At 34.6% G+C, this 25297-nt stretch overlaps 1 protein-coding gene across 1 annotated transcript in view; it reads right to left on the bottom strand.

The window, feature by feature from the left end:
* Nucleotides 1–16190: 16190 nt before the first annotated feature.
* Nucleotides 16191–25297, bottom strand: part of LOC133298197 (GDSL esterase/lipase EXL3-like) — a gene marked incomplete at its 5' end in the record, with an annotated part of 38011 nt that continues 28904 nt past the window's right edge. Inside the window, 2 exons of the mRNA XM_061497455.1 lie at nt 16191–16721; nt 16839–17146. Coding sequence (XP_061353439.1) covers nt 16191–16721; nt 16839–17146 — 839 coding nt within the window. The remainder of the gene's footprint in view (nt 16722–16838; nt 17147–25297) is intronic.

Here is a 25297-nt window from a genome sequence, read left to right as displayed (position 1 = left end):
CTTAGATTTCTCTGCTTGCAAGTGGCTTTTTTGAATTGTTTTGGACTGCTCATACAACACTTTGTTACTTGTTTTGTTATTCTATTTTATCCTGATATGATTTTATTTTTTTATTATTATTTTTGGATTGAAAGATGCATATTTATATGCAGATTATTAAACACTGATCTTCTTGGTTTCATAAGCACATTAGGATTTTATACAGATTTTTGTATGCTTTTATGCAGATTTTTTTATGTGATTTTATGCAGAATTTAATTTTTTGTATTTTATTTTTATATTTTTTTTATTTTAGGCGGGCTGGCCCGTAGCCCGCCAGCCCACTCATAAAACGGGCTGGGTTACTCAATTCAACCCATTTTGTCAAAACGGGCCGGGGCGGGCCAGCCCATTTTGGGCGGGCTAGTGGCGGGCCGGGGCGGGCCGGGGCGGGCTGGCCCATATTGCCAGCCCTACCTCCACCCTCTATTTCATAAAAAGGATTAGACGCATCCAAATCGGTGAGGATATCTCAAGAAAACCAAAAAATAAAAATAAAAACAAAAAGAATTTTTTTTTTAAAAAATAATATGTTTTAGAAGATGCAATTTATTTTTGAATCAAAGGAAATCTTATTTCCACTTCACAAATCCTTGTTTTGGCTTAGTACTGATTTTTATTTTTATTTTGTAATATTAGAATCGTTTATTTTTTTATTAATATTTTTTGTACAACTTGAAAGTATCCTCATTCAACATTTTCCGATTACCTTATCTTAAGAGTACGGCTCCGAAAGCTACCCTTTCATTGGAACACTAGGTGCATTGGGCTTCACTAGAGATGTAAATAGGCCAGACTGGCCTGGCCTAGCCTACAACCCAACCTACGTTAAGCCTGGCCTAGCCCGGCCTACGCTGAAAAGTGGAGTAGGCTTAGGCTTATAAGGAAGCCTTTTTAACAAGTAGGCCGTAGGCCAATTTTGTCAAGCCTGGCCTAAACCCTTGTAGGCTGGCCTATTTAATTTTTAAAAATTAAATTAAATATTTATTTTAGGTGGCAATTAGTACCAACCCTTGTCTTGATGGTGGTTTAAAGATATTTCAAAAAATGATATTCTCTTGTAAACTTTATTTCAGCTTTGGTTGACCTAGTAATTGTATTTTTTATTTTCCCAATTTCTTTGACTCTATTCCTCTCTGATATACATTATAGAGCTAGGGTATTATGTTGACTCTTTCTTGTATATCATTTTTTATTTCTTATGAGAAGTACTAGTGTATGCATGAATGAAACTTTGCTCAGTATATTTTTTTAGTTATTTTTTTTACTATTGTAAAATTTTTAATGCTCACTAGTGAAATTTATATCTCGTGTAAAAAAATCTAGCAATTTATGAACACGTTAATGACTTGTAATGTCAAGCGAATATTTTAAAAATTGTTAAAAATTTTTTTTTAAAAATATATCACGATGGAGGCCTAGAAAGCTTGTAGGCCATATCAGGCTCTCTAATTTTTAAAAATAGGCCAGACTTGGCCTATAAATAAAGCCTTTAGTAGGCCAGATAGGCGGAATATTTTTTTACGTAGGCTTAGTCCAGGAAGGCCAAAGCCCAGCCCATTTACACCCCTAGACTTCACCACCGGAGGACCGATGAAACCAATCCTCCATCGATGAGAGAGACATCCTCTGTCCCCCAGACTTTTTCCAAAAATTTGCTTGATGCAGGGTTTGAACCCAAGACCCCAAACAAACCCTTGAGCTCAATTTTCAACTAAGCTACTCTTCGGGTTAGAATCCTTTATTTTAAAACATGCATAGAACTCTGCTTATTCTCAAAAAGCATATCAGGTAACTTTTTATGTTTTGATTGAGGTTTAGAGTTAAGCTAAAATAGAGTGTTTTGCCTTTGTATGAGTCGAAAATAGGTGTGCAATTTACTATGTGTTAGGTTCTTGATGAACTTAAGGACAAGAACAGGGAACCAAAAGAGGAACAGAGAAGAATGAAGTAGTTTTTTATTGATGATCCTTTCAATGCTATTACAATGTATACTTATAGTATTCTCACTTCTATACATCAAATACCTCTGGTTACACGTGTAACCTAACAAACTAACTAACTGCTATTAACATGCAATACTAACACATGTTATTCAACTAACTTGCCACATCATAATCCACTACAAGACTTGCTTAACACCGATAGACTTCAGGATATGAAATCAGTGAGTCTAGAAGAGTACTTCCTGTCCCTAGTTGATCTCCTTAGTGTAACATTCCCCACTCCTTCAAGCACGACCTTGTCCTCAAGGTCAAGAGTTGGATAACAGCTACACAATTCGTCTTCCTTTTCCCAAGATGCATCTTCAAGGACTGAGTTAGACCATTGAACAAGAAATTCACGCAAGTGTGAAGCAGAAGAAGAAGAGGGACGCATACCCAATATAGCCACAGGCTCTTGTACTGGTCTGTTGTCTACAACAATAAAGGGAAGTGGATTGGAAACAATGGGTGCCGAACCAAGACACAGCTTGAGTTGAGAGACATGGAACACTGGGTGAATCTGACTTCCAATAGGTAATTGCAATTCATAATCAGTAGCTCCCAATTTGCGCAATACTTCAAAGGGGCCAAAAAAACGCTTAGCTAGCTTGTGATTAGCTCTCCTCTCCACAGTAACCTGTCTATAAGGCTGTAAACGAGCCCAAACTTTTTCCCCCACTTGAAAGGAACGTTCCTTGTGATGTTTATCAAATTGGATCTTCATACGGTTCTGAGCGCGTTGTAAATGAAGTTTAAGTTGAGCAAGGACTTCATTACGCTGTTGAAGCAGTGTGTCAATTGCTTCTACCTTGACTAAACCCCGTGGATAAAATGGTATCATAATTGGAGGCCTCCCAAACACAGCCTGGTATGGGGACATGGCAATAGCAGAATGAATGGCAGAATTATAATGGTATTGAGCCCAGCACAAAAATTTGCTCCACTGATTCGGTTGTTCATAACAGAAGGAATGCAAGTATTGCTCCAAGTATCGGTTAGTGACCTCGGTTTGGCCCATCAGATTATAGGTGATAAGAAGAAGTTGTACGTAATGTAGTACCACTCAATTTGAACAAATGAGTCCAGAATTTGCTTAAAAAAATGTGGTCTCTGTCCGTTAAAATTGAACAAGGAAACCCATGAATTTTAACAATCAATTCACAAAATAATGAGGCCACTGTGAATGTTGTATAAGAAGTAGGTAATGATCCAAAATAAGCAAATTTGGATAGTCTATCAACTACCACCAAGATGGTTGTGAATCCCTTGGATAATGGTAACCCAGTTATGAAGTCTATGGACAACTCCTCAAAAATTCCTTCAGGAATTGGAAGAGGTTGTAACAACCCAACAGTCTTGGAGGTTTCATATTTAATCTGTTGACAGATTTGACAATTCTACACAAACTATTTGACATCATTTCTCGTGGATGACCAATGAAAGGTAGCTGATAATCTCAAAAAAGTTCGCAAGACTCCAGCATGTCCACCAATTAATGAAGAGTGAGACTCTTGTAAGAGTAAGGGAATTAAGGTGGAGGAAGAACTAAGAAGGTATTTACCTTTGTACATAAGCACTCCATCCCGAATTGACAGGTAGGGATCACCATTGGGTTGAACTTGGAGCTTCTGATGAAGTTGTAACAGCTGAGGGTCATTCCCATTGTGATTTTTAATCCCACTAAGCAAATCAAACTTGGGTTCAGAAAAATAGACTCTCAAAGCACCCTCTTCATCAAAGACACGTGACAAAGCATCAGCTACTTGATTAGAATGACCTGGTTTGTATTCAATAGTAAAGGAATACCCCATTAGCTTGCATAAGTATTTTTGCTGCTCTGTTGTATGAATGGTCTGAGTGAGTAATTCTTTGATGCTTCTATGATCAGTTCGAATAATGAACTTGGATCCTAACAGACATTGGCGCCAACGTTTAACCGCTGAAGTTATGACATATAACTCTCTGATATAAGTGGAGGAATTAGCTAATCGTGGACCCAATTTCTTGCTGAAGTAAGCAAGGGGATGATCACTTTGAAGTAAGACAGCACCCACTCCATGGTTTGATGCATCCGTTTCCACCACAAACAGCTCCTCGAATTTAGGTAACCTTAAGACAGGTGTATGAGACATGACAGCCTTAAGTTGAATGAAGGCATTCTCAGCATCTGGTGACCAACTGAATAAAGGATGTAAGCCCTTACTTCGGTTAGATCTTTCACGTATTAAGGATTACACTACAAGGAAAAACGTTAATTAGTTATGGCAATTTAGCTACGCCTATTTATATTGGAAAAATCTCAAATTTGCTTTCAAATTAGGGCACGTGTTAAACCTTCTTCTCCTCATGTATTTATCCTCCCTGAACCCACATAGCTGCAAGCAATGCCAAACTCATTTCCGAATTTTTTATTTTCTTTTATTTTTTCTTTCTCCCGCCTAATTCATCTTATATTTTTCAATTTTCCCTCTTTTTCTTTACTTTCTCTTTTTAAACTTTCTCGTCCATTTTCTCTCTCACTTCCTTGGAACTGGCTTGGAACGAAAGACATAGAAACATCATCATTGAAAGTGACTCTTCTAGTGTGATCACTGTGCTTTCCAAGGAAGGGAAAGCAGTCCGTGAGTGTCATTTGTTAACTCGTATACGGACATGGATTAATAAAGAGTGGAATGTGATTTTCAAGCATATTCACAGGGAAGGAGATGTATGCGCAGACTGGATGGCTAATTCTATTTTGGAGACAGATGTTAATATTTTGTATCAAATTTGGAGGGATCCTCCTCCTGGTATTCAGCTTTTACTTCTTGGTGACATATCTGCTGTCAGTAGGACTAGGACAGTGGTGTGTAGGGTTTAGTTTGTTTTCACTGATTGTTTGGACTTAGGCCTTTTGTTTATAAAAAAAAAAAACAGATGGAATGAACGACGCATACATGCCTAAATTGTTTGCTAACAATTATTATTATTATTAGTTTAGGATAAAATAATAGAATATTATTTCTTTTAAGAAACGTTACTTAATCTTCCACAAACAAGAAAGTATAAAGATATCGAAGAAAAAAATTCCTTGCACTAAATCATTGATCTCCAAAGTTAAAAATAAATAAATAAACGAGAACTGAGTGAGGTTGTGACTCGTGAAGAAATCTATAGAAGTGTAATTGATACCGTAAAGTGGGTGGCCCGTGGGCTACCTCGTTGATACGCCAATCAAGGAAAGTGCTTCTTATACTTCATTTCATCCTTTGTTTAGATTGCAAAATCAGTAAAATAAATATATAGAAAATTAGATTAAAATGATTATAATTAAATAAAATTAGCTGCAATAAGAAAAAGAATTTTTCATTCAAAATAAAATAAAATAAAATTATTTCCAAAAATCTCAAAGCGAAATTATTTTAAGTTTTGGGAGATAATTTTATATTGAATGCAATTTTCCTTGTTTTTATATTTTTTATAAGAGAAAGGTTATACTTACAACTTTTTTTTTACAACCTCTCACAACCATATCTTAACACCGTTGATTTTCGTCAATCAACGGTTATGATTTTCGCAAATTAAACTTATTAATTAATTATTAATTCAGAATAAATGATAATCGTTGATTGATAGAAATCAACGGTGTTAAGATATGGTTGTAAGAGGTTGTAAAAAACAGGTTGTAAGTATAACCTTCCTTTTTTTATAAATATATTAAAGTGTAAGGAGATAAAATTATCTCACGTGACTCAAAAATAATATCGTTTTAGAATTTAAAAAAGCGTACAGAACATTTTGGAATATCCCATAATTCAAGAGAGAAATAAATTTTCTAAAACGTCTTGTATTTTTTTTTTAAATCTAAAAACAATACTATTTTGAAATTACAAAAGATAATTATATCTCTTTTTAACAAGAAAAATATTCTTTTTACTTTTATGTTATAAATATTAAATAAATATATTAGATTTTAATATTATTTCTTTCAAAGAAAATAAAGTAATTGAGAAAAAAATACATAATATTTAAAAGCTTTCATATTACAAGAGATAAATAATTTTTTTAAAATATTCGATATTTATTTTTCAAACCCAGAACTATGTTTTTTGGGTTTAGAAAATAACTTTATCCAAATGTTTTTCGCATAAATTGAAGTACTACTATTGCCAATTAAATATATGAAACTTAGGGCATGTTTGAATACTATTTTTTAAAATAATTTTTTATTTTCAGAAAAAAAAAACTTTTTAAATTAGAGTTATTTTTTAAAAATAATTTTAAAAATTATAACTGTGTTTTTATTTTTAGAATCAAATTTAGAAAATATGGATATATTTGAAATTTTGAATACTGTTTTTAAATAGTTTTTTATTTTCGAAAAAAAAAATCTATTTGATAAGGCTTGTTTTATAAATGTAATTCTAAAATTATAACTATTTTTTTACTTTTAGAATCAAATTTACATAACATGTATGAATATCAGTATAAAAAAAAAAGAACATGTCTGAATTATTTTTGTTTTAATTTTTAATTTTTAACTTTTAAAATAAAAAAAATACATATATCATTAACTATTTTACAAAACAGTTTGAAGAACAAAAAACACAAAACAATCAATCAGACTATAGGTCTAAGTTGTTTTTGTTTAGTATTTTTTAATTTTAACTTTCAAAATAAAAAAATACAGAAAACACTTATTTCATTAAATTTTCTATCAAATAATTAAAAAAGAAAAAAAAGAACACCATCAAACGTACCCTTAATAATTGGTAATTCAAATCGAACCGCAAATAGTGCAGATCATGTGGCCACTGCCCACTGTGGCGCTTCCTGAGTTAGTTCGAACAACTACCACATTTAAAAGAAAAGGGTTAGGTGTGTCATTTAAAAGGATATAAATTGTATTCTTTTAGTTACTTACATAAAGTATGTCTGGTTATATTGTGTGTAAATTTGAAAAAGTTACTTTTTTTTTCACTTTACACGTTAGCGATATGAATGGAAAAAGAGAAAAAAAGTAACTTTTTATATTTATACAAAATATGATCGGTCATATCTTGTGTAAACCACCTAAAAAGATATAAACTTATGTCATTTAGAAGGATACTTCTTTTTCCCTTATATGACGTTTCGTAGAGGAGAAATTTTTTTTATCTGAAAATCACGATTTCCAGGAATATGATGGAAAGATCAGTTTCCTCGGAATATTGGATTAATTTTTTGATGCTATCTTTAGTTGTATTAAATTTTTTCTTGTCATAGAAATCCTAGAATACCACCCCTAGATAGTATTCCTGAATGGTATTTTCAAAAAAAAAAAATTACAAACAAAATAAAATTTCGAAAAAATCAGATTCCCGAGAAAATTTAAAATTTCTTGTATGAATAAATACAATTACCACTTTCACTTTCTGAGAAATCCTAAAAAAACACCTTATATCAAACGCCTCCTAAATGTCATAATTAGATTGTAAATGCTAAACACCTTAAAGAAATGCAGAAAAATATCACATAGCGTATATTAGCTCGTAAATGCTAAAACATGAAACGTAACTGACTGACTGATTTTTTCCGTAGAGTAAACTTTTTGGTGTAACATCCTTCTATCTTGAAAGTTCAATGTCATAATTAGATTGAACTTTTAAAAAAAAAAACAATTTCTCTCCATTTAAAAATATCAATCTTTTCATTTATAAAATATATTTTGTCTCAATAATTTGTAATTTTGAAAAATACAAATTATTAATTATTTTTAAATTTATGCTCATATTTAAGTATCTTTACGCACTAAAATGAAAAAATGTTAATGATGTTATGATATTTTAACTATTTTAATGAAAGATAACTTAATTAAATTCGGGTATATTTTTGAAATTATAATTAATACATAACTTAATAAAAATTTTATAATTACTTTATAGGAAAAATATTAATAAGCACAAATACTACCAAGCAAGAAACTTTATATGTAGAAATAGATGCTTTAGATGATATGATAAATTTGCTAAAAAATCTCACACTACATTTTTCATAAGACCGAGTTACATTATCATTTAATTTTGCAAACAGCAACTAACAGCTGCTGCAATAAGGAAAGCAGCCATGTTAGTTTTCACACTTTTCTCTAGCACAGTTTAAAGCGAGGTCCACGGTGACTGGAAAAAATGTAGGAGAACCAAGCATTGTTTGAACAGCTTCCATACATTTATTTATCGATTATGTATCAAATGAAAATCGAGAACTCTGTAACTCTGAAGATTATAAATTGAATTAAGTATGTTGTGGGTTACAAATGCAGATGAACAGATATGAGATATCCATCTGCTATGGTATAGTCATCATGTCAGCAGTTAACGTAGTAAATGCAGCCCAAGTCGCATAATAATGAATTCGTCCGTACTTGTCAGTGGATGATGCAAACAACACAACTTAAATTTTGATGAAATTAAATATAAATCCGAAACTCTGGGGCAACGGCAATGCGATGAGTCTGGCAGGAAGTTCAATTCTAAGGGCTTGATCAAATTTGAGACCACTCTAAGTTGGTGCATGAAATTCTTTTACCTCGTAAGCAAGAAGATGTAATATTTGAATCAATTGCAAATCTCATGACAACAACTACAAACTTAAACGCAAATCCCTAAATGGTGTCTAATTTATTGGTCTGCATGCACAATAATTTCCCACATAAGAAAATTAGAAAAATGGAAAGGAAAATCAAATATTATCTTTTACGTCAAGGGAAATCGTCGAACTCATAATTCCATGTTTGTGACTAAATCTTGATACATTTGTAGGAACAATGCCTTCAAACTCACATTGATGGAGTCAGTGGTGGACCCAGAAAATATTGTTTATGTCCGCATATTTAGTGACGTTGGTTTGGGGGCAGTGCTCCCGAAAAAAAATTTAAAGAAAATTTCAAATGCATTAAGGGATAGGATATTGTAATAACCAAGTAGTGTTACTACCAATCAATTTCACCGTTAGATCGGTTATGCTGATCCAACTGTAATATTTATTTCCATCTTTGTATGGTTATGATTCTCCATATTTAATACTTTATATTTATTTCCATCTTTGTATGATTATAATTTCCTATATTTAATGCTTTCACTTTAAATATGGGGGATCATAACCATACAAAGATGAAAATAAATATAACCGTTGGATCCACATAATCGATCTAACGGTAAAATTGATTGGTATTAATATTGATAGTAACGATACTTGATTGTTACAATATCATTTTCCATACAGAGATTAAAAAACAAAAAATTATAAATAAGAAAAAAAAAACTTCACCTTAACATAAAATATTATTCCGAACACTTTTTTTTAACCAAGATGATTTGTTGTATGGCATCTTAAAATATACAATAAAACATACGACATCTCATCCCATCCTATCTTATTCCATTCATTTTCATTTCATCCCTCGTTGTATAACAAAACTTAATCTAACCAACATCATACTATACTACTATACTTAAAAAAAAAAAAAAATTTAGAACTTCCTGTCCGCAAGTGCGGACAGAAGTGACCATCTAGGTCTGCCATTGGATGGAGTCAATGGCCTCCAAAAACAAGAAGCTTGTAAAGGGATAGATTTTTTGCTATGCCACTTATTCTGGTCCTTAATGACTGTTTTTTCTGAGTGACAGAAGTGTCTAGCTGTAACACCACGTGTATACCCGATTTGTTATCATAGCATCGTATTAAGCAGAGCTTAATAAAAATGCGGAATAACTTTTTCTTTTCAATTATGACGTCATTATTAATTACCAAGTTGATTACTTAGTCATTTTCAAAATATTGCCTGTATGTAAATTGCAAATAAACAACTATCTACACTGAATAACCTCATATATAATACGTGAGTATCTAAATCACGGAACTACAACACGTAGTCCAGACCATAATCCTGATACATTATACAACGTTTATCTAAATCAACAAAGTCAATTCAATGTGGCATGGATAATCTTCATGCTCACCAAATAAAAAGCCCAACAGAGTCTCAACAACTACAACATGATAATAAATATAAAGCAGGTCAACATCCAAGCATATCATCATAAAAGCATAAATCCCAGCTCACTCTGGCTTCCTGCTGCCCGAGGTCTCAACCCCCCGAGTTACCTGAACCTGAAAATGTGTGTAACACCCCGTGTATACCCGGTTTGTTAACATGTCATCGTATTAAGCCACGCTTAATTAAAATGCAGAATAACTTTTTTTTTTCAATTATGACGTCATTATCAATTACCAAGTTGATTACTTAATTCCTTTCAAAATGATGCCTATATGAAATTGCGAATAGACAGCTATCTACACTGAATAACCTCAAGATATAAATATGTGAGTATCTAAGTCATGGATCTACAACACGTAGTCCGGACAATATTCATGATACATTAATACATCTCAAATCTAAAATAAGACATAGTCAAATCAATGTGGCATAGACAACCTCCATGCTCACCAAATAAGGCAACAAACCCAACAGAGTCTCAACAATAGAAACATAATCATAAAGATAGCAGAAAACATGCCAGCATCCAATCATAACAGTAAAAGCAGCAATGTCTAACTCAGCTCCGGCCTCCTGCCACCCGAGTTACTTGAACCTGAAATATGTGCCCCAAACGTGGGGTGAGATCTCTAAACAGAAATCTCAGCAAGGCAAAGGGTCCTCAAGGATTTCTCCACCCCAAGCTCACTTACATGTGCAATATAAGTTCAAAAGCAGTAATATAATATAAGTTCCAAAATCAGTGCAATGCAGCATATAATCATGTCATGTGTGTTAACTATTCTACTGGCCAGAGGAATGCAGGATGTACGTACGTCTACAACCCACAACAGTACACGCCCATGACGTACCTGCCCACAGGATCATCATCCCATCTAGGCGAAACATCATATACATATCATAGGACATTTGCACTTAACAACTCAAAAGCATTTCAATAAATCAATACATGAAAACACATCATGCATATAAACCATTCCACCATGGGGTATGGTGGAACCAACAATGGCTAAACCAAGGACACAAAAGATTACCTCGCAAGCTAACTATCCAAATAAGAGTCCAACCAAGCTCAAGGTCCACAAACAGCACTCTCACAGTCTGTTTATACCAACATTCATATCAACACTCTTAATCTATAAGCATAAAACATAAAGAAAATGCTTTCCATTTACGTTTTATGTCTTTAGGCTTCTCACAAAGCCCTAAGCCCTTAATCACTTAGATTTTGACTTAGATTAATTATTACAGTAGTCCACATTAACCAATCATGGGTCCACAAACCTAAAATATCATTCTGTATGAACAGTATCATTACTGTCTCAAAATTCCCATAATATGCATATTCGGATATCACAAGACCCAATATCCGGATATCCATATCCGGATACCATATCCGGATATTTCGCGACAGAATGCAGTTCTGCATTTCACGAGATATCCTTCCCAAAAGTTGCTCTTTTAACAATTCTAGAAGCTTAAACATGCATTTCTAGGTGTGTTTAACCTTACCTAACCTTAAGTTATGAACTTTGGCTTATTACGTGTATCAAGGCTTCATTTTTAACTAAGGAAACTCATGATCAAGGTTGGTGAAGCTTACCCAAGGTCCAAAACAGAAACAAGGTGGCTCTTGGAGCTCTCACTTCAGCCTCTAAGGTCTGCTACAAAAGGGAGCACGAAAATGACAAGCAAGCAAGATCCTTTCTCACCAAAGATAGCTTCTTGAACCTTCTTCACAACAGATAATGGCTCATACTCCACCAACAAGGAAGTCATCCCTCTCAACACCACAACTCAGAAGCTCACACAATATTATGGAGCACCCAACACCCTCACAAGACCAACTCTCACTCAACAAAGGTGCTTTGGTGAAGGTTTCATGGAGAAATGTGGCTCCTTGGTTCAAAATAAAGAAGAGAAGGAAATGGAACAGTGGAGGCTAATCAGCTGCAAGGGTTCTCACGTAGAAGGCACAATGAAAGACCTAGGATCATGTGCCAAGGCCTTATATAGGCCACTTAAGTTTTAATCGCACTGTATTAGAGCTAATAGGTACGCTTAACATTTTAATCTCAAATTTTAGAATTTGAACCTACTCATTTTTCTAAGATTTTTCATATTTTTATTTTATTTTTCGCAGCACCTTTCCAGTATGCGCTTTTACTTAGCCAGTATCAGTTCTGACACGAGTTCTCATTATTTTGACCTGAAACTTGTTATGCCAGTCCTATATATTTTTCTAGTGACATATACATATTTTTCATAATTTTCTGAGATTCTTCATCGGTACGCATTTATACCGTGAGGCAGATCCGGTATCTGCACTTTTCGTCAGAAAAACGACTTTCAGCATTCTTAATCACTTATCATAATTATTTAAGCTTTCTCATAATTATTAGGGTCAATTATGGAATTATCTCATTAATCTCATAATTAATTAATTAAATTTCTAAATTAACGGTGCGGGTTCTTACAATGTGCCCCAAACGTGGGGTGGGATCTCTAAACAGAAATCTTAGTAAGACAAGGGGTCCTCAAGGATTTCTCTGTTTGGCAAGTGGCTTCTTACACAGGATGCTTACGGAACACCCAGAGGGGGGTGCATAGGTGTTCTAAACTTTTCCAAAAACTTTTTAAATTCAGTAAACATTTACGCAACTTTTCTTCAGTCCCTATATGCCCAAAATAATTTTTCACAATGCTAAGAACAATGTAGTAACAGAACGCGTACCTTAGCAATTTATAGAGTATAAACGCAGCAATTTAATTTTCTTAAACAAAACAGAAAAATATTAATTTCCAAATACCAGGAAAAAAACACTTCAAGTGCTACAACAATTATATCATAACCTATAAGGTGCTACAGCACTTTCAAATCAGAATCAGTGTAACTGACAGTCACTAAACAAAATATTCAGAAATTAAATCAGAGAGACAAGGGAAGCACGATATATCCTGGTTCACACCCACTAAGCCTAAGTAGGGTGCTTCTAGACTGAAGTCGCTGCAGATATTTTATTTATCACAAGTGTACCTGTTTTACAAACACGCGTCACACATGCAATCAAACAAGATATAAAAAATCTTCCTAGTGCCTACACTGCTCCAAGCTCTGAGAATACTCTCAAGCCGAACCTACTGAGTTCACCAACTCCTCTCACACATGACCTTCACTTTCCCTAGTGATTCTTGAGGCTCCAGGCCTTGAGACACACTCTCAAGCCAAGGACAAGGTCGCCAACCCACACGGTTGCACCCACACACCTAGGACAGATTTACAGCACACAACTATTCCATTTTAACAGCCAATACAGAATTTTGCAGAACTGTAACAAGTGAAATAATCCAAAGATACAGTGTCCTATCATACCAAATATTTCATAGTAATATCAAACTAAGCTCCATATATTTCTGCCATATGCAGAAAATTAAACCAATGACATATGTATCAAAATCTCAAAAATTAATGCACTAAGGAGCTTGGATATTACACAATTAATTTTCTAAACAATAGACACCAAGAAATCTGATTTAAAAGAAAATATCACAATTTGAATAGAAAAATCAGATTCCAATTTTAAAAAAAAAATCTCTAAATCAATGAACAACTCAAAAGATTTAATATTCAGATTATACCACTCAAAATCCTTAAAGCATATGAATAATAGATCTGGAAATTTCAGATTAAATGCTTCAAATCAAAAATTCATAAAAGATTTGAGTTTCTTGAGTATACCGTAAAAAGCCCCATATATTTCAGTTCAAGAACCTGGAAATTTTCACTGAGAAGAGATGTACCAAAAGCCCCAAAATTTGATTCAGTTGGCTCCCGCAAGAAAGGACTGAAAAGGAACACTAAGAAAGAAAATTTGATCCAGTACGTTCTCGAATAACCAAGAAGGAGGCCTGATTTTCAGAATCAGCGTTTCAACCGATTACCATTTGCAAAGACATGAGTGTTTCAACCGATTTCAATTTGAGAAGATACAGTGTGCGCTTCAAGATTTCAGAGAGAGATAGTACGAGAACTTTTTCTTTTTGATTTGTAAAAATTAAATCTAACTTATTTGTTTTTGGTTTTCTTTTTATATTGCATTTTGATTTGAAAGCCACGTGAATACATATGATATCAATTTTCTTTACCTGATAGCTTTCCTTTTCTTTTTTTTAATATTTATTATTATTATATTATTATTTTTAAAGCAACTTTTACATCCACGTGAATGCAAATTGCTTTACCTGATTACTGATTTGCTTTCCTTATTAGTTTTTGAAAAGGTAACGTACTTTTTTTATTTTAGTTATATTGAATATCTAATTGATTTATTTTTTAATTCTAACCAAACCTATAATACTTATTTAATTGTTTTAAATTTTAAATCTTAACCATAACAAACGAAACTAATCAATATTATTTAATATGAAATTAAATGCATGAAATGTAATGTTATAAATTGGAGCTTAGGAAGATACTATATGATATAATATTGTGTGTAACAAAATATCTAAAAATACCTAACGACTTGTATCTTCAAACTCCCTCTTCAATTTGAGACTTTTTGTAAACCCTTTGTCATCATCAAAATATATACTCCATAATGCTTAGGAGGTCTTCAATCTCCCCCTTTTTGATAATGGCAATTTAAACTCAAATTCAAACAAGTAAGGGTTAGTAGCATAAGATATTAAAATCATGTAATCACATACTCCCCCTAAACATATGCATACTAAGAATTATTATGGTAATTAAAAGTAAGGCATACATATGTTCTCAAAACTTCTCAAAAACTCCCACTTACAATATGCATAAGCTCATAAGCTCAATTTGATGATATTTATATTTTCTCCCCCTTTGACATCATCAAAATCAATTATAGCATATAATAAGGATCAATATTGGATAAAGCATATAACAAGCATTTCATATATTAAAAGATTACCCATGTCTTGTACCAAGTTTTGATTCTTTGTAACTCTTTGGCTTAGTCTAAGAGGTTCTTCAATTTGCCAATATCTTCAATTGAATCTTCATCTTTTCATTCATTTCCATTTTCTTTCAAATACCTACAACATAATCTTCCACACTTGCCTTTCTAGGCACATTAGCAAGATCAAGCATTTATCATATAAAACATGTAATCTAATTTACACAACAATTTTATATTTCACCAAAATTGCTAATTGACATTGTATAAAGGAGGATGTTGCAAAAGAACTTGTTGTCATATTTGGATTATTCAACTTTATAGGCATGTAGTGCATGAAGTGAACTTTCTATCCACATATAGAACATTTATAACATAAGATGTGTTAAAAACAGTCTATGCATGTCATATTAAACACCAAACAACAACTAGACATTATGTGCAAAATGATTTATCAAATACAACAGTCCATGGCACATGATGCATACATGCTCACTAAGTTTTCTAAGGAACATATATCATGTTCTTAACCTTAGGGCTAAAGAACATGCTAGATGTGTTAGGTTGAGGTCCATAAGATGTTGAAGCAATGTTGCTCACATTTATAATCCTCTTAGGAACCCACTTAAGATTAGTTCCTTTTAGGACATATTTCTTAATATTGCATTGATATACAAGATGACCACTCATGCAACAATATGTACATTTCTTAAATGGTATTTTAGACATGAACCTAGGAGGATATTGGTTTGTCTTTCTTGGTTGAGCAAAGGGAGGTTTTTGAAAACCAAGTCCATGTTTAGTAGTCTCAACCCTTTGTCTACCAAGGAGGACATTCAAGTTATCTCTCCCACTAGTCATTCTATCAACCATTATTTTCAACCTATCCACTTCATTAGATAATTCAACACATTTAGTACATGAAATAGTGGAAGGGGGTTTCACATCATCATATGATCCAATAAGAAAATTCATGAAAAGATTTTCATTTTTAAGATCTTCATTGTCTTTCATTAAATCATTTACAATGGTTGTCAAACTATCAACTTTGTCTTGCAAGCAATTTTTCTCATTTTTAATTTTCTTAACCTTAGAGGTTAATTTTTCATTTTCAACTTGCAAACATTTATAAGCATACAACAAATCATCATATGATGGACCAACCATATAAGAGGTATCACAAGAGGAGATAGAACTACATATTGAATTAGAATCACATACCTAATCGGAATCCCACACAGAACTAGAAGAGTGGCTAGAATGTACCTCAATTTGATCTTTTTCAATTTGTGTCATGAAGCAAATGTTAGCTTGTTCACTTGATGAAGAGCTTGTAGTACTTGAAGTGTCATCTGAAAATGCCATGTAAGCTCTCTTCTTTTTGCTCTTACCTTTCTTGAACTTTCCATTGTCATATTTATTCTTTTTGTTCGGGCAATCCTTTTGGAAGTGACCTTCCTTTCCACACTCAAAACAAGCATTTTTTGAGTTGCTTTCTTTTCTACTTGGGTTGTCGGTCCTTCTTCTCCTTTTGTTGAACTTCTTGTTGAAGAACTTGGTGAACGACATGTTAAACTTTTTCACGAACATTGTCATTTCATCGTCTTCACCGGTGCTTGATTCACTTGAAGAAGTATCGGTAATTTTCTTACTTTGCTTGGATTTGGAAGAAGAAACTTTTAGAGTTATACTCTTTGAAATTTTCTTGTTAAACTCACGGTTAACCCTTCTGTTTAACTCCAACTCGTAATCCTAAAGCTCTCCAAATAAAGTAGCAATGGACAATGTGGAGAGATCTTTAGCTTCGTAGATTGCTGAAGCTTTTGCATCCCGTTCCTTAGTAAGACATCTCAAAAAAAAATTAACTACCAGTTCATCATCATGAAAAATATTTAAAGCATTCAGTGATGTAACTATATGCATGAAACACTTTTGCATGTCAAATATAGACTCGCGCTCATACATCTCAAAGATCTCAAACTCTCTAGATAACACATTTTGTCTAGAACGTTTTACTTCAGTAGTACCTTCATGGGTTGTTTCTAAGATAAGCCACATCTCACGTGCGGTCTTACATGAAGATACTCGGTAGTATTCATCCTTACCAAGTGCATTAACTATTAAGTTCTTTGCTTTTGAGTTGTATTGGGAACTCTCTAATTCTGCTCTAGTAAACTCTGTATATTTTTTAAGCACACTTTTACCATTGTCATCTAATCTAGTTGGAGGCTGATATCCTTCCTCTACACTACCAAATTTTAAGATCTACCGACTCAAGGAAAATCTGCATCCTTGTTTTCCAGTATGGATAATCAATCCCAATGAAAAACGGAGGGCGATAGGTGGAACCACCCTCAAGAGGAATATCCTGATGGAAAGAAGCCATAGGATCTTTAACTCTTTCGCAGTGACCAATCACTCAGATCACGAAGCTCTGATACCACTTATTGGGCAAGTGGCTTCTTACATAGGACGCTTACGGAACACCTAGAGGGGGTGCATAGGTGTTCTAAACTTTTCCAAAAACTTTTTAAATTCAGTAAACATTTACACAATTTTTCTTCAGTCCCTATATGCCCAAAATAATTTTTCACAATGCTAAGAACAATGTAGTAAGAGAATGCGTACCTTAGCAATTTATAGAGTATAAACGCAGCAATGTAATTTTCTTAAACAAAATAGAAAAATATTAATTTCCAAATACCAGGAAAAAAAAATTGTTCAAGTGCTACAACAATTATATCGTAACCTATAAGGTGCTACAACGCTTTCAAATCAGAATCAGTGTAACTGTCAGTCTCTAAACAAAATATTCAGAAATTAAATCAGAGAGACAAGGAACACACGATATATCCTGGTTCACACCCACTAAGTTTAAGTAGGGTGCTACGTCCAGACTGAAGTCGCTGCAGATATTTTATTTATCACAAGTGTACCTGTTTTACAAACACGCGTCACACATGCAATCAAACAAGATATCAAAAATCTTCCTAGTGCGTACACTGCTCCAAGCTCTGAGAATACTCTTAAGCCGAACCTACTGAGTTCACCAACTCCTCTCACACATGACCTTCACTTTCCCTAGTGATTCTTGAGGCTCCAGGCCTTGAGACACACTCTCAAGCCAAGGACAAGGTCGCCAACCCACACGGTTGCACCCACACACCTAGGACAGATTTACAGCACACAACTATTCCATTTTAACAACCAATACAGAATTTTTCAGAACTGTAACAAGTGAAATAATCCAAAAATACAGTGTCCTATCATACCAAATATTTCATAGTAATATCAAACTAAGCTCCATATATTTATGCCATATGCAGAAAATTAAACCAATGACATATGTATCAAAATCTCTAAAAGTAATGCACCAAGGAGCTTGGATATTACACAATTAATTTTCTAAACAATGGGCACCAAGAAATCTGATTTAAAAGAAAATATAACAATTTGAATAGAAAAATCAGATTCCAATTTTAACAAAAAATCTCTAAATCAATGAACAACTCAAGAGATTTAATATTCAGATTATACCACTCAAAATCCTTAAAGCATATGAATAATAGATCTGGAAATTTCAGATTAAATGCTTCAAATCAAAGATTCATAAAAATTTTGAGTTTCTTGAGTATACCGTAAAAAGCCCCATATATTTCAGTTAAAGAACCTGGAAATTTTCACTGAGAAGAGATGTACCAAAAGCCCCAAAATTTGATTCAGTTGGCTCCCGCAAGAAAGAACTGAAAAGGAACACTAAGAAAGAACATTTGATCCAGTACGTTCTCGAATAACCAAGAAGGAGGCGTGATTTTCAGAATCAGCGTTTCAACCGATTACCATTTGCAAAGACATGAGTGTTTCAACCGATTTCAATTTGAGAAGATACAGTGTGCGCTTCAAGATTTCAGAGAGAGATAGTACGAGAACTTTTACTTTATCATTCACTTTTTCTTTTTGATTTGTAAAAAGTAAAACTTACTTATTTGTTTTTGGTGTTCTTTTTATATTGCATTTTGATTTGAAAGCTGTAACACCCCGTGTATACCGGTAATGTTATCATACTATCGTATTAAGCTGCGCTTAATTAAATATGGGGAAAATCTTTTTCTTATCACTTATGACGTCATTATACTTAGCCAAGTTGATTACTTAATCAATTTCATAAAATATCGCCTGTATGTAAATTGCAATAAGACATCTACTGAAATACCTCAATATATAAATATAAAGTGAGTATCTAAGTCACGGCATTATATCATGTAATCCGGACAATAATCCTGATACATTATTACAACTCCAAGTAAAACAAGACATAACAAGTCTACGTGGCATGGACAATCCCCATGCTCACCAAATCAACAGCATAAACGACATAGTCTCAACAAGATAATCCAAAATCATAAAATGAAGCTAAAAGCATAAAAACAGCAAGCATATCCAGCATCCAACATATCAGCATATAATATCATCAATATCTAACTCAGCTCTGGCCTCTTGCCGCCTGGGGCCTCAACCCCCACATTACCTGATCCTGAAATAAGCATTCCCCAAACGTGGGGTGAGATCTCTAAACTATAAATCTCAGTAAGACAAGGGGTCCTCAAGGATCTTCAACCCCATGCTCACTTACATGTGCAATATAAGTTCTAAAAGCATTTATATCAATATAAGTTCCAAAACTATGCAGTGCAACAGATATTCATGCCATGTGTGTTTAAACTATTCTACTGGCCAGAGAAATGCAGGAATACGTCTATTACCTACATGTAGTACAAGGGACACCGCTTGCACCTCACCCACAGCCTCACCATATTGTATGTACTACATACTCAGGCTTACCGTATAGGTGGAACACCACATGCATATCATAAAGGCACTAGCTTATAACAGCTCAATAGCATTTCCAAAACATCAAAAGCATGTAACACAACATGCATATAACCATACCCCCATGGGACATGGTGGAACCACAACATGGCTAAACTGAGGACACGAAAGCTTACCTTGCAAGCTCACTATCCAATGCCAAGAGTCCACACAGCTCAAGTCCAACATACAGCAGATCACAATCTGATTAGGACCAGCAAGCATATCAACAAAAGTATAAACTTAAAGACTACGTTTTCCTCTTACGATTTATGTCTTAAGGCTTCACACAAAGCCATAAGCCCCTAACCACTTGATTCTGACTTAGTTCAGTTAAAACAGAAGTTCAACTTCATCAATCTAGGGTCCACAAACCCCCAATAGCCTACTGTACACGCAACACAGCTACTATTCTTCGAAATCCCAGAATATCCGAATATTCGTCGGGGGCATATCCGGATATCAATATCCGGATATCTCTCTTCCAATATCCAGATATCCATATCCGGATATTAAGATCCTCATATCCGGATATCAATATCCTGATATTATTCACAACAAAATATCTGTATATTTCGCGACAGAACCCAGATTCTGCATTTCGCGAATATACAAACCAAAGGTCCAACTTTTACCGATTACAGAAGCTTAAACATGCATTTCTAAGTGTGTTAAGCATTACCCAATGTTAGGTTATCATCTTTAGTCCATTACATGCATCAAGGTTCCATTTTTAACCAATTAGACTCATGATCAAAGGTGATGAAGCTTACCCAAGCTTAAACTCAGAAAAAGGAAGGGAAATAGAGCTTCCTACACCACTCCACTGAGTAGCAACCAAGAGTCACGAAAATGTACAACAAGATCACTCTTTTCTTCATCAAGGTGACACTTTGAAGCTCCAAATGTCAAGACCAAGGCTTTCACCACTCAACCTCCAAACTCGGCCCTCAAAACTGACTCATACAGTGGTAAGGACTCAGATAATGCACCCTCACACCCTCACAAGGATAACTCTCAAGTGTATACAAGCTCAAAGATGAAGAACCCAAGCAAAGGTGACAACTTGAGCTCAAAAATGGTGAAATGAGGCAATGGAACAGTGTTATAGGAACTGGTCAGAAACCCTTCACGTAAGAAAATGCTGAGTGTCTAGGGTTTTATGCCAAGTGTGCCTATTTATATCGGTTTAACACTAAAACACACAGTATTAACTTTAGATGCTACGCTTAGCATTTTAAACCCAAACTTTGAATTCTTAACCTACTCAATTTTACAAGAATTATTGTATTTTTATTATATTTTTCGGAGCACCTTTCCAGTACGCGTTTTTCATAGCCAATATCAGTTTCTGGCACCAGTTCTCATTATTTTAACTTGAAACTTGTTTTACAAGTCCTATATATTATTCTATGAATTATCATGCACTTATTATAATTTTCCGGGATACTTTTCGGTACGCATTTATACAGACTAGCAGAACCGGTATCTGCACTTTTCTTCCGAAAAGCGACTTTCAGCATTCTTAATCACTTATCATACTTAATTAAGCCTCATAATAATTATTAGGGTCAATTATGGAATTATTTCCTAATTTTGCATAATTAATCAGTTAAATTCCTTATTTAACGGTGCAGGTTCTTACATTCACCCCACCTTTTTAGGATTTTGTCCTCAAAATCAGAAAACATACTTGTCTCGAAACTCGGGGTACTGCTGGAGAAGCTCGTCCTCACGCTCCCAAGTACACTCCTCAAGAGTTCTTCCGGTCCATTACACTTTGACCATCGAAATGATCTTGCTCCTCAGCTGCTTCTCGCCACGATCGAGAATCTTGAGTGGTCCGACGGCAGTCTTTTCGTTCTCCCGAACCTCCACATCATCAGGTTGCACCACGTGCAATGGATCTGCTATGTACTTCCGAAGCTGAGACACGTGAAACACGTCGTGGATGTTGGCCAAGTTCGGAGACAAGGGAAGCCGGTAGGCAACAGGTCCTACTCTACCAATGATCTGGTATGGCCCAATATATCGCAGGCTCAACTTCCTCACTCCGAGTGCCCGACCAACACCGGTGACAGGTGAAAGTCTCACAAACACCTGCTCACCCTCACTGAACTCCAGTGGACGATGCTTGACATCATAGTAGCTCTTCTGGTGATTCTGCGCCTGCTTCAACTTTTCACGGATCAACTGGATCTGCTGGGTGGTATCTTGGACAAAGTCCAAGCCAAAAATCTCCTTGTCCCCAACCTCAGACCAACAAGTAGGAGTCTGACACCTCCTACCATACGTGCTTCGTAGGGCGACATGCCCAGGCTAGCATGAAAGCTGTTGTTGTAAGAAAACTCAACCAACGGAAGGTACCTATCCCATGCCGAGCCCTACTCCAACGTGCAAGCTCGCAACATGTCCTCCAAGGTCTGGATGGTCCTCTCAGTCTGTCCATCAGTCTGAGGGTGATAGGTGGTACTCAATCTCAATTGCGTACCAAAAGCCTCCTGCAGCGCCTCCCAGAACCGAGATGTGAACTTCGGGTCCCTATCACTGATGATACTCTCGGGCACCCTGTGAAGCCTCACAATCTCGCGAACATAAAGCTTGGCCAACTGCTCTGTAGTGAAGCTCACCTTCACTGGAAGAAAATGGGCAGACTTCGTCAGTCTGTCCACAATGACCCAGATAGAGTCACAACCTGCCTGAGTCTTCGGCAATCCCACCACGAAGTCCATGAAAATACCTTCCCACTTCCACTGTGGTTAATAACACATATTTTGTTACACTTATTTATTACTCTTGGATGGTATTTTTATAATTTATTTGAATTAAATAAAGGTCTTTTGGGTCGAATCAGAATTCTAGATTTTAATTGGGTTTAATTGATTTTCGTCATAATTTTCCAGATTTACACTACTTTCGTATTTTGACAATATCTCACTCTACAGATGTCCGATTGACTCCGTTCTTATTGATTTTTGCAGCTAATAGATAGGGCTACAATCCCTATTTCATCTACTAAAGCCCAATTCGGACGGAAATATGGTCGAAACCTGAGCCCAAGATGGATGTGTTTTGTTGGAAATTTATTTTGACGTTTGAACTTAAGTTATAATTTTGAACCCAATGTACATGAGGTCCAGAGCCATTATTTCTGTTTTCTTTTCTTTTATTTTGGGTTGGATTTGTAGAGCCCGAAGACCAGCTTGATTAGGGGTTAAAAGAGCGAGAGTAGGGACCTTGTGGAGAATCTTTCGTTTGAGTTTGAATTATACAGTTTTGAAATTAATATAATTTTCGTCTCTTTTCTCTCCTCTTTTCTTTAATCAACCCAAGGGTTGAGGATTCCAAGGATATCTATCATTGGACAAATAATTACCAAATCGAGATTGATCTCAATTGAATCAGAATCCTTATTTCCAATTGAGAACCCTCTCTAAGCGATCGCTTAGCGTTTGGTCGAATATGACACGTCTACTTGAGCAATCGCGGAGTATCAACTCGTTCGACTTGAGTTCATTGGGTTAATCAACCTAACCATTAAATCTAATGGTTAATCTTTTTCCTAAGAACGCAATCGCGTATCTCAGATTGAACACCCACAATCGCGCGACGCCAAACCGAGTTGGAAAGAAAAACGTATTTGGTTCAAAATGAGGTGCAGGTCCTCAAGATTCAACCATGGAATCCTAATTCTTGGGTTGGTTGCTTTTAATTTGATAATTCTTTCTTTTTATTTTATTTTTCATTTCCGTTTAAATTTACATCATATTAAAACCCCCCATTTTAGTTTCCGTTTTTCTTTAATTTTCGTTTCTCCTTATTTTCTCTTTTCATTTAGTTTCCATTTTCATTTGGTTTCTTTTTTTCTTTTTCTTTTTTTTTTATAACTGAGTGATTAAGTTCATTGCAAATTCCTTGAGAGACGACTTAGGTTGACGCTTTACTACAAAATTCTAATAAACCTGATTTAATTAATTTGCGCGAGTTCGACAGCTCGTGTCAAATTTGGCGCCGTTGCCGGGGAGTTTGCATCGTTCTCTATCGTTCTTTACCCTCTTCCTCCTTTTGTTTGAATTATGCAAAAAATTAATCATAGGGAGTGGTGTCATAAGCAGACTGAGAGGATCTTCACATGTGGATGGACACTGCTTCAAGCCTTTTTATGAGGGACTTCAGCAGCTTGTGGAGACACAAATCAGGCTCACTGATGCCACTTACCTTCCCTAAGGAGGATAAGGAGTCTTCTTTTCATTTTTCTTTATTTCCTTTTTCTTTGCATTTTTTTATTTCAACTTTAATTGTCAATAAGTGGATTTTCCTTTTCTTTCTGATAATTGTTAAGTTATACATGGAATGAACTTGGACATATTTCTTTTGATAGATTATTCTGATCAGGCTTAATTCTTGACTCTTGGATTATATTACTTGTTGACTGATATTGTTATGCTGATTGCGTAATTTGGTTTTACCCTTGTGAGATTTTGGGCCTTTATGAATGGATTACATCTTTTGTCATTCTCTCTTTCTTGTGTGTTTCTGCTCATGATCTTTATTCTCTAGAACTTGATCTTGTTCTTTTTGAAACTGCATTTTTCATTTACATGCATAAATATGAGAGAGACATTTTTTTTTATTTTTCCCTTTAGCCAGATAGCCATCCCTTACATTATTATCCCTTGGTGAGCCCCTTTGAGCCTTTATATCCTTTGTTTCTTAAGCCACATTACTTGCCTAAGTGAAAAAACCAATTAATTCCACACCCTGGAGATTTACTGAGCATTGGTTTTCACTATGATGTTGTGTTTAAGTGTGGGGGTTTGCCCGAGACGTACAAAAATTTAAGTGTGGGGGGTGACCATCTGATTCTTTTCTGCTATGTGTTTTACTGTATTGATTAAAAAAGAAGCAAAAAAAAAAAGAAGCAAAAATAAAAAGCAAAAAAAAAGAAGCAAAAAAAAAAAGAAAGAGAAAAAGTAATAAAAATAAAAAAATAAAAATGTTTATTTCTATCTTTGTTTTATTTTCTTAGTGTCGTTATTAACTTTTGCTCTTGTAGATTTCTGGGGTGTTGAACCTTCTTTTCCATATTTTATCCATACCTTCACCTCAGCCTCATTACAACTCTGCATAAAGCCCTCTTGATTTATGCATGCATGTGTTAGTAGCAGTGGAGAAATAGAATTTGAGCAAGCCTATGGTAGAATAATTTTCATGAGTAGATTTGAGTGATACACTGATTACCTGATACACTTGAGAGAAAAATATTGAGAGCATCTTGTAAAGAACCATTTTCAGTAATTGGCATGTACAGTTGAAATTAGCAGGTCTTGTGATTTGAGATTAGGGAATTTCTGTCCTGATTGGTTAATCTGTTGAAGACTTGTGATCTTTGTATATTTCATGTATGCTTGATAATTGTTATAAGGGATTGGTTGATCTTAGTCTTTGCTTTCTATTTT

The sequence above is a fragment of the Gastrolobium bilobum genome, unplaced genomic scaffold (assembly GCF_033153095.1).
Source record: "Gastrolobium bilobum isolate Gb01-03AN ecotype WA unplaced genomic scaffold, APGP_CSIRO_Gbil_v1 utg16078, whole genome shotgun sequence".
Lineage (NCBI taxonomy): Eukaryota > Viridiplantae > Streptophyta > Magnoliopsida > Fabales > Fabaceae > Gastrolobium > Gastrolobium bilobum.
Note: the sequence above shows the minus strand (reverse complement) of the source record. Positions and strands in the feature narration are given on the sequence as shown.